This window comes from Nanorana parkeri, unplaced genomic scaffold (genome assembly GCF_000935625.1).
Source record: "Nanorana parkeri isolate BGI_ZX_2015 unplaced genomic scaffold, ASM93562v1 scaffold264, whole genome shotgun sequence".
Classification (NCBI taxonomy): domain Eukaryota; kingdom Metazoa; phylum Chordata; class Amphibia; order Anura; family Dicroglossidae; genus Nanorana; species Nanorana parkeri.
This window is the reverse complement of record NW_017306532.1, coordinates 1,259,833-1,270,657: the sequence shown is the minus strand read 5'-3', so window position 1 is coordinate 1,270,657 and position 10,825 is coordinate 1,259,833. Positions and strand designations below refer to the sequence as shown.

Genomic DNA, 10,825 nt, shown 5'->3' with positions numbered 1-10,825 from the left:
ATATATATAGTTGGTTTAAGGTGAGGGTTCAACTGGGCTTTAACTTAGCCTCTGCCCTCCCTGCTGCCAGCAAATACTTACTATACTCGATCAAGTCAGAACTTGCACAGTGCTCAAGGATCGAGCAACGCACCCTAGGTGGGGACAGAGGCAATGTCACATGTTCTCACATACCTGAAAGTACCAGGATTTTGGACCAGGTGTCAGTCGTAACCAGGATGGTTGTCAGAGGGTCGAGGTTAAGTTTAGGCAACAGAGGATGCCTGTCACACAGTGGTTGCCTCTATCACAGTCACACCTCACTGCTGGTGCTCAATAGATGTTAGGATTTCTTTTGATCCAATCAAAAATGACCATCTCAGGACACTATTGGGTATAGGCACATTTACTGATTCTATTTGCTGTACTTGGATCCATGAAGAAAAAAAAAAAATGAGCATCCAGTCACACAGAAGGTATCTAAAGTCCTTGGTGTACCTACTGCAACCCACTCACATTTTACCCTCACTGCTTCTAATCATGGCAAACCAATGGTCAGAGCATACCGGGCTTTTAAAAGGCACATATTAAAAAAACAGGAATCTGAGAACTTCTAAGGCGTAAAGTTTAAACTATACTACAACTGATCAAATATATTTTCTGGAACAGATTTTGTGAAACAGGAAGACATACAATATAATATAATACATACACACACACACACACACACACACACAGCGGCCCCTTTATTAAGTACACCTGTTCAGTTGCTTAGTAACACAAATTGCTAATCAGCCAATCACATGGCAGCAACTCAATGCATTTAGGCATCTAGACGTGGTGAAGACGACTTGCTGAAGTTAAACCGAGCATCAGAATGGGGAAGAAAGGGGATTTAAGTGACTTTGAACGTGGCATGGATGTTAGTTTACATAGAATGGTCTGAAAAAGAGAAAATATCCAGTGAGCGGCAGTTGTGTTACAACCAAGGTATGCAGAATACCATCTCTGAACGCTCAAATCGTTGAACCTTGAATCAGATGGGCTACAGCAGCAGAAGACCACACTGGGTGTCAGCTAAGAACAGGAGACGGAGGCTACAATTCGCACAGGCTCCCCAAAATTGGACAATAGAAGATTGGAAAAACATTACCTTGTCTGATGAGTCTCGATTTCAGCTGCGACATTTAGTTGGTCGGGTCAGAGTTTGGCGTAAACAACATGAAAGCATGGATCCATCCTGCCTTGTATCAACGGTTCAGGCTGCTGCTGGTGGTGTAATGGTGCAGGGGATATTTTCTTGGCACACTTTGGGCCCGTGATGCTATCATGTCAATATGGACCAAAATCTCTGAGGAATGTTTCCAACACCTTGTTGATTCTATGCCACGAAGAATTAAGGCAGTTCTGAAGGCAAAAGGGGGGTCCAACCCAGAACTAGCAAGGTGTAACTAATAAAGTGGCCGGTGAGTATAACGCACGCACGCACACACACTTTCTTTTCAGTGAGCTTTTTGATTACCTGTTTTGGTGTTGGTCCTTCCTTGGAAAAATAACCGAAGGAAAACAATTTGGGGTACTGTTGAAACAGCGGACAGATAAAAAAAATAAAAATAAAAGTCAAACAGACCAGTTTTTTGTACTTTACATTCTAACATATGTAGATTGATTAAAATAAACAGTGTTACAGTTTAAAATGTCTTTCTACCCAAAAGGGATATTTTAAATTTAGTTTGAGTCTTGTGGACTATTGGCTTCTTCTATCTCTCAAGGATTCCAGCAGCACAATCTACCTGCAATATTTCCTGGTTTCCACTTGCAGTGCTCCCACTACTCCTGTTGCAATTTCTGTGTAAAAAAACATTGGACACAAAATCCAACAGAAATAGTGGGACCCTCTCCTAAAGAGCTGGCAGTTTGTGCAGGCCCGAGAAGGAGAGATTTCCTGCTGGAGTCGGCAAGAAATGTAAAACCATTAGGTGATTTGTCTCTTCAGCCTCTAGGCTGGGCCTTGCATCCAAAGACAGGAAATAGAACATTGCTAAACATTTAAAGGCATAGTCCACCTTTTTTTCTTTTTAAACACAAATCAATTAATGCACATTCATTATTAAAGAAAAAAGTGTGCATCTAATGATTTTTTGCTGTGGAGCCTAAAAACCATTGCGACCATGATCAGTGGATTACAGACATTAAGTTACATGGATAGGAGGAAGTGTCAATGGACTACAAGTGTGGTGACATCACTGTACTTGTACTTCACAGAGAACTATGAGTACCTCTGCTGTTTTGGCATATAGGACTTTTAGTTTCTCCAGGCACAGATGCTGCTGTCAAAGGATCTGTGAACAGATGACCTGGCTGTGTGTGGCTCCGCACAAGTTTCAAATATATACAAAATCCTGCCGGGAGAAGAACCCCGGCATTCTGGTAACGAGGGGGCTGTTTGGGGCTAGCAGATGTGACCGTATTTCATGTTGCACTCTGCATATGGGTCTAACTAGCAGTTCTAATTAGCAGCAGTTAAAGAGAGGTGCCTTGTATAGCATTATATCTGGACTCAAGCTGTGACGTGCATGATACAAAGGGATATACCTATTTGAAGATGCACCTTCTGGAACTCATAAAGGAGCCTAACTCTACCAGGGGCTTGTGTCGACAGGCTTTTGTTCACATCAGAACTGCACAAGTCTCAATTTGTTAAATGCTATGTAAAATCAGCTTGAAGCAGGTAAAATGCAAGTCTGAAGGAGGCCAAAGGCACCTGTCAATGAAATCTGTACAATCTCAGAAGTGAAGCCGATGCCAAAAGCAAGTTGCATTTGTACAAAGTTCGTTGACACAGGCCTAAAAAAAAAAAATGCTAGTTGCCTGCCTGTCATGATAATCCATTGGCTTCGATAATTTGTGAGGCCCTAACCTGGAACACGTATGCAGATCAGGAGTTCTGAGTGCAGTCTGAATTTCTGATCTCCATGCTTGTTCCCAGTCAGTGACTCAAAAGTCCTAGAGTCAGAGACAGCCAGGCAACTAGCAGCACTTGTTTATCTTTCACTTCAGGTTTTCTTTAAAAGTTTATCATGAATGGCAGGTTGGCTTAGGCAACTGAGGACTATCCCTAGATTTCCTTGCTCAAGTACTCAAATCTATTTATCGTTATTATAATTTTAGACTTCTGCAAGAGCGATACATATATTATACATTTCTTCGATCTCCCAGCTGGGAACACAGACCGCAATACAAACCTTACAGAAGTTCCAAGTCTTTTTTGCTCCATGCACTAGAAAAAGGTTTTAGCTGGAGTACCACTTTAATATCTCCATTTCTCTTTTTAAATCTTTATGAAGAGCTACTACAATGGACAAATAGATGAGGCGGACAGATTACCCAATCCTATTCCACAAGTAAGAAGCACTGATATTCCTATTCATCAGCAACACCTCACATACAAGGCCAGGGCTTTCCTACCTCTCTAGGAAACATTATGAAGATATGACAAATGCAGATTGTGCACTTACTTTCCAGTATTCCACTGAGAATCTGGTTTGCTGCCACAGATCAGACACCATGATATAAAAAAGCACCCATTTTAATGGGGGGCAACAACAACTAAGAAACTTACTAAGAACACATACCCGTATCAGGAGTTTTCGTCCAAAGCTGAACTTAGTGAAAAGTAGGAAAAGGAATCCTGCAAACATCAATGCGATGACTGAAGTGAGCCCGCCCACTGCTGCATAGGCAGAATACTGCACCTAGGGAAACAAAAGAACCACAGTTGGTCCTTCAACTAATACATACCATAAGGGCACTTTATTTTGTCCAGGATGTGCACTACACTCTAGATAGAAGCAGACCTGTTTTCTGGAATATTTTCTGTTGCTTGAGCAAAGCAAAATGCTGCATAAACTGTTCAGGTAAAGCAAGGCTGCAAAGGATTCTGGTGACCAGAAGGGGGTGTGCAATCTGTGTGCTTAAAAGAGAACTATGGGGTAACCTGTTTATCCCATAGTTCTCTTTAGGGTCACGGGAAGACATATACTAACCTCCTCCCGTGACCCAAAGCTCAGTATATAGCGGGCTATTTCCCGCGATATACTGAGAGCGCCGCAGCCGGGACGGATCCTGACAACACTGTCGAGATCCATCCAGCTGGCTGATTGACAGCGGGCTTTGCCCATCTACAGGCAGAGCAAGCTGTGCCCGCCCCCTCCCCTGTCCGTTCCTCCTTTAGGCGCTGGAGGATCGGAGAAGGGAGGAAACCCTGCAGGGAGCGGTGACTTATAGTCACTGCTCTCTGCGGGGAGATGATCGGCAGTATGTTTCTGATCACTGCCCGATCAATAGAGCCGACCTGTGATAGTTTCAATGTCACACGTCGGCTCTAACTAGGAGGAGGAGGAGTGGAAATCACTCACCTCATAGAGCTCCTTTAAGCCACAGGCAGTGGATGCCTCTTGCTACAGCTGGCCACTCACCATGCATTTTCTCTCATTTAGCCCTGTGGGCTGTACAAGAAAAAAACACTTGAATCTCACCTGCTGCGCTACTCTATTCTGACATCGGTAGGTGTATCACTGGCAAATTATGCAAACAGTGATAGACGTTGATGGGTCCAGATATAGAACCCTTCATGTCTGCTATGCGCTCTAAACTGATGAACTCAGAAGAGGACAACTTGCCTTTCAGAATTTCCTTGATCACAAAGGAGAAGTAATCCATGCAGAAGGTTTGAGAGGGCAAACCACACTGGTAGCCAGGACACAGGCTAAATTGGCTACTGGAAAGAGACCAGAATTTTGGACAAATGTTTTTGTGTCCTAGTTACCTAAAAATATTCTTGGGATGGATGTACTTCAAGGTCAATCCAGACTGAATGGAGTACATTTACATTCTGGTATGCTCACAAAGTATCTGTAAGGGCAGTAATGGCTGTGGATAGAGGTCATGCAAAATGGACCCCTTTCTATACCCCTACCCCAGAGAAACCAGTCTGTCTTAAGCAGTACAGACTGCCAGAAGGAAACAAAGAAATTGGGGAGCTTATTAGAACTTCTGAGAATAGGCATCCTTAGTCCTGCTGTAAGCTTTCACTTGGCTCTGGTGTTCCCTGTAAACCTGAAGTGGAGAAGGACTGTGGATTACAGAGGCCTAAACAAAGTGGCATCCCCTTGAAAACAGCTATACCTGACCTGTTCTCTTTTCCGTCCCAATAGACGGGAGTGGCAGGACCAGTTTGTCTTTGTGTGGGATGGCTGCCAGTACAGTACACCTTCATCGTGTATCCTCAAGGGTACCTTCATTCAACAAGGATCTCTCATGAGCTAATTAACCGAAGTTTCAGCACCCTTAATTTAACCATTTTTACCATTGTTTAAAGGGCCTGGTCAAAATAATGGACCCAAGCTTTAGAGCAGCTGTGTCCTAGGAATCAACAACAGTCTGACCTTTCAACATAGCTGACCTATGGCATTTATAGTACTCCGCCGTGATCTACAGTTTGCAGGCAGACATGCTTCCCTTAAGAGAATGCCAAAATCAAGAACCTGTTTTCTTACGATCAGTTAATACCCAAGAGTTCTCTTGGCTAAGGAAAACGTGGACCAGAAGCTAAGTGACTTTGAGTGTATTGCTTTTGAATACAGATTAATACCAATGTTCATTAGCTAGGAAAGTATGGAAAGCATGTGCATATGTGTGTATGCATACTTGTAGCCCTCTGTATGCATTGTATTGTTACTGCAGCAGCAAATAGTTTTTATGAACATCATTCTTGTTTAGTAAAAGCACATTATTATACTACTGGGTCTATAACCTACTAGAATTAGACAACAAAAAAAGAGAAGAATATTAAAATATTTACAACAGAGCACATGCTTTACTCTATAGATACCACATGTGCATCGCAGCCCAACGCCGCTGGTGTGAATCCATGTAGAAGAACTGTTCTCCAACAAAACTGGCCTATTTCCCTCTAAGGTACGTTTTTGGGGCCATTACAACCCAGTGGGCTGGAATGCAACAACTTGCTATTTTGTTTGTTACCTATGTAAGGTGGCTTTGACATTTTACTTGCCCCTCTAATATGGGAGAGGGATGGGGAACGACTGAGCAAGCGCGGCCAGCAGGAAGACCGTAATATAATATATATTTATTCATTCCATCTGTCACATGACATTAAACTTCTCTGTGTGCTCCTTACAAATGACAGCTGCCTCCTAACTTTTGAATTTTTCTCTAGTCTAGGAGCTCAAAAAGTATCTGTACTTGTATTTCTACTTGTTCAGAGTACTGTACTTGGTGTCTGAAGATCCCTAATTTTATATATATATATAGCCACCGCATACAACAACTGTGGCAGACTGTGTGCAAATTAATAAACTCTTTGTATTTCATTTAAACTAAAAATGACTTATACACGTGACTTTCCTTTGTATATAAATTTCCGCATGCGCAGATTTACAACTTACAGGAGTTTCCTGTAGGTTCTCGTACAGGAATCGCTGGGTCCTTCTAACAACAGCTGCATCAGCTCCCAAGAAAGGAATGGCATACTCTTTTACTTCATTGCTGTAAAATACTGCACCCCTGAAACAAGATAATTCCCATTAAACATCTAATCTGAGTGCTGAACCCATCAGCTTTATTAAATGTATAACCACACACACAAAATTAATAGCATATTGCACCTACAGTACAGCCTGAAACCATATCAAGGGCCTGGCCGTGACATGTAAGCTGTGCAACCAGTTTACAATGGATTAACAGCTGATCTGTCAGGCGCTATATAACTCCTGTATAATAAATACACACACACAGTCAAATATAAATATGATTGAATATAATTGACTAACCTTCTTTTTAATTTTCTACCAACAACTGGAAGAGGTTTGAAAGCCAACTGCTTTCTAAGCTTTCTCAGATTGCCTTGGTCTGCAACACCATGAATAGCAGACTGCCATGTCCCATCATGAATGCATGTGCCCTATAAAAAACAAAACACAGAAAACATAATAGCAGAAATCATCAAAGCATTAGAAGGATTAGAACCAACTTTATGAAGAAATATGGAATATTACGGATATTCAGTTTTCTTTAATGGTGATATATAAACATTTTTGCCTATATACACTTAATACATTATGTTCAGAAATATAATTCTTTTTTTTTTAAAGTAAATCTGAAATACTGCTCGGCTATTTTATGTTTACCACTTTTTGATACACAATGCTTTAAAAAACTGAATGTCATTTAATTAGAGTTTACATCTCCATTTTTGAGGTTCACTGATGCCTAGGCCAAATTTTAGAAGCATTGGCATATGCTTAACCTAAACAAAAATCTTTAACGGATTTGAACAGGTAAATCTTTTTTTGAAATATATTTTGAGTATAGTTTTAGTAGCGCACTCCTACGCTCTTTTCAACTATAAATATACATGTATATACATAAATACATATACACACAAAAATGTATTATATGTAAAAGTGAATCTATTTGATGGATGCACTACAGATGAACCCTGTAGCCCAGGGGTAACCAAACTCCGGCCCTCCAGCTGCGGTGGAACTACAAGTCCCATGATCTTCGTGTTCATCTGCAGTCTCTAATTTTTGTCAATAGAGCCTCCAGCTTGCATGTGATCTCTATGTCAGAGCTCACAGTGATCACATGATCGGGAACCACTCCGATTCCTGTTAGTCATTGGGTACCCTAGGTGTCATCGACTGCTAGTATTGAGAGTCAGAAGCACGCAAAGTGTCAGCTAGTGGCTCTGAGGGTTTTATGTAATGTATTGTCAGCACGGAGCACGGTGCCAGGGAACGTTCAAATACAGGCTGAGGGCAGGAAGGGGTTAAACAAACGCTACGTGGACCTACTAATAGTCTGTAGTCAAGTTTCAGGTAAACTGGCTAAAACATATCTAAAGCCACTAGATGAGACAGAATTCTGGTTAAAGTGCTTTCAGGTTTTGTGGCATGAGTTACTGGTGAGAATTCCGTTCACTTTCTACCCAAACACACAACATGAAATGAGAGGAAATCTCAGTGATGGGAATTCACCCAACTTCGGGGACACCTGTCACCATAACAGGTGTCCCCGAAGTTCTTGCTTTAGATTCACTTTAAGGGCTGGTTTCAACTGTTCAGCCGATTAAAGTGTTTTCAAAGTAAAATAAACCCTCTATAAAATTCTTTAGGCTGGGGGTTGTTAGATCTACAAGCACAATACTTAAAAGCAAACGCAAATGCTGACCTCAGATCCAGACTTGAAAGTCAGGAAGCTTTCTACTGCTGTCAGAGTACCTAGAAAGAGAGAAGATCTGTCATTTGTATGAACACACATGCCACCAGCGTCACTCAGAATATAAGCACCTCTGCTCTCACCAATTCAATATGGAGCAGCAGAAGGCTATACAGGCGTGGCTGTAAGTAGAAGCTATGATTCCATGGTGCAAAGTCACAATCCACCCTCAGAGGATGCACATCAGTTTACAGAAGGATGGCAGCACACAATGAATCTCCTCCAAACGTATCTTTATTGCATACTGTAAAAGTCCATAAAAGCAACACATGCTTACACGTTTCAGCCCTGCAGGGCCTTGCTATGACTAAGGCCTAGCAGGGCTGAAACATGTAAGCAGGTGTTGCTTTTTGGTCTTTATGCTCTGTAACACCTGTGCGATGTGACAGCAGGTGTGCGGTGCAAGGTGTTTTTAGTGTGTTGCAATAGGGCAGCCCATTCATTTGAATAGACCGCCTACAGCATTTTAATCTCATCACATTGCATCTGAACAATTGCATCAAACCGCAACGCTTTGTATTGGGGGTGCCATTATGAAATAATGGCACCTCACAGTGTGACATGCAACCTGAGTGAGGCCTTACAGGATGAAATAAAGATACATTTGAAGGAGATTCCTTCTGTGCTGCCATCCTGCTGTAAACTTTTAAAATAAACTAAGAGGGTTATTCAAAAAAGGGTGAAGAATTTGGAGAAGGCAGGAGAAGTGAGCAATCTAGGACAACACAGCTGAACTGGAAACATTCTCCAATTCAGCTCACTTTCCAGCTCAGCTATGTTGTCCTAGAGCAGGGGTGCCCACAATTTTTTGTGTTAAGATCTACTTTTCAAATGACGAGATGCATGAGATCGACCAACAAAAAAAAACCCTCCCTCGCTCTCCTGGCTGTCTCGCCTCGCTCATCCTCCTGGCTGTCTCGCCTCGCTCATCCTCCTGGCTGTCTCGCCTCGCTCATCCTCCTGGCTGTCTCGCCTCGCTCATCCTCCTGGCTGTCTCGCCTCGCTCATCCTCCTGGCTGTCTCGCCTCCCTCTCCTGGCTGTCTCGCCTCCCTCTCCTGGCTGTCTCTCCCCACTCTCTCTCCTGGCTCACCTTGCTGTATTTTGCAACAAGCTGTGTAAACTAATATTCTTTGATGTAATACATAGCACTTCAACCACCAGAATCCACCAGAAAGGTATCAGGGAGCTTGGCTCAGCAGACTCAGGCTAATAGGTAATCATGTGTGCACAGCAAAATAAATATAACAAAATGCAATAAAGGGGCTGACATTCACACCCTTCGTGATCTACCAGCATCAGCTTTGAGAGCTACTGGTAGATCACGATCTACCTACTGGGCACCCCTGTCCTAGATTGTTCACTTCTCGTGCCTTCTCCAATCTCTTCACCCTTTTGTGAATAGTCCTGTAAAAGTTTGCAGAGATGGAAAAACTAAAATTAAGCTGACCCCAGCTTCCCATGCCACCTCAGGATATAAACATGTTTAACATCAGAAAATGTACTTAACTGGATCCTTTTAAAAACATGGGGACATACAGTATACAAGCACCATCTGGGATTTCACATAATAAATTAGCATATATTTGACTGCACATCAACAAATTCTTGTTATGCAAAACGAATAGCTTTTCTCCTATATGTAATCTTCTGGAATATAAAATACCTTCTATGCTGTTTCTGGTAAACAGGACGCCCATGTCAGCCGGAATGGAATCAAAGCCACTGCTGCCAACAACATACACCCCTTTATCAGCGGCTTGGCTGTCATACTTCATGTACATGGATTCCAGGAACTGTGCAGACAGAGAGAGAACGCATAGCATTCACATATACTTATAAGAAGGGATACAATGTGACATATCATAGCTATGTACATATTTATTGTGGGATTAAATGCTGTCCGCTGAAAGATGGGAGTACTCCAAACTATACTACCTAGATTATCACAAGAGGAGGAGCATAGTATTTTCTATAGTAGGTATGCACCAATGACGGTTTTTCAGTATCAAGTACGAGTACCAATTTTTTTTTCTTGTACGCGCCAATACCAAATACTGATAATCGGAAGTCCCAGTACGGAAGGCGGGCGGCATGTAATGACTCGCCACCCGGCTTCCCAATTAGCAGGGAAGCCGTCTACATGCTTCCTTGTCACCAGGTGAAGTTCCGGTATCAGGATAGCTAATGAATACTCGCCCAAATACTTGCTATCGGCACTGATACCAGTATAAGTATCAGTGCATCCCTATTTTATAGTGTGTGATTTCTGTTTTACTTTATTTGATAGAAAGAAATTGGAACAGTGAGCCTATAAAAATCATTTATAAATAAATGTTAGTTTTTTGTTTTTTTTTAAATCTATGTTTATTGTGCAAAAAACATATGGTGATACAGATACGGTATGCATAAAGCTGCACGCAGGCAGCCCTCTGAACTTTCTTCAAGTAAAAGTGTACATATCATAACAAGTAACAAAATTACAATCAAGTCGATATGGTACAAGTCACAATGATATAATAAAACATCTCGGTCCCGGTTGCT

The 10,825-nt window shown here is 41.9% G+C and overlaps 1 protein-coding gene across 1 annotated transcript in view; it reads right to left on the bottom strand.

Moving 5' to 3' along the window:
* Window positions 1-10,825, bottom strand: part of SCCPDH (saccharopine dehydrogenase (putative)) — a 27,018-nt gene that overhangs the window by 5,625 nt on the left and 10,568 nt on the right. The window contains exons 4-9 of the mRNA XM_018557050.1: window positions 9,948-10,077; window positions 8,236-8,285; window positions 6,834-6,964; window positions 6,450-6,567; window positions 3,615-3,734; window positions 1,502-1,558 (exon numbers count right to left, since the gene is read on the bottom strand). Of these exons, the coding sequence (XP_018412552.1) occupies window positions 1,502-1,558; window positions 3,615-3,734; window positions 6,450-6,567; window positions 6,834-6,964; window positions 8,236-8,285; window positions 9,948-10,077 (606 nt within the window). The remainder of the gene's footprint in view (window positions 1-1,501; window positions 1,559-3,614; window positions 3,735-6,449; window positions 6,568-6,833; window positions 6,965-8,235; window positions 8,286-9,947; window positions 10,078-10,825) is intronic.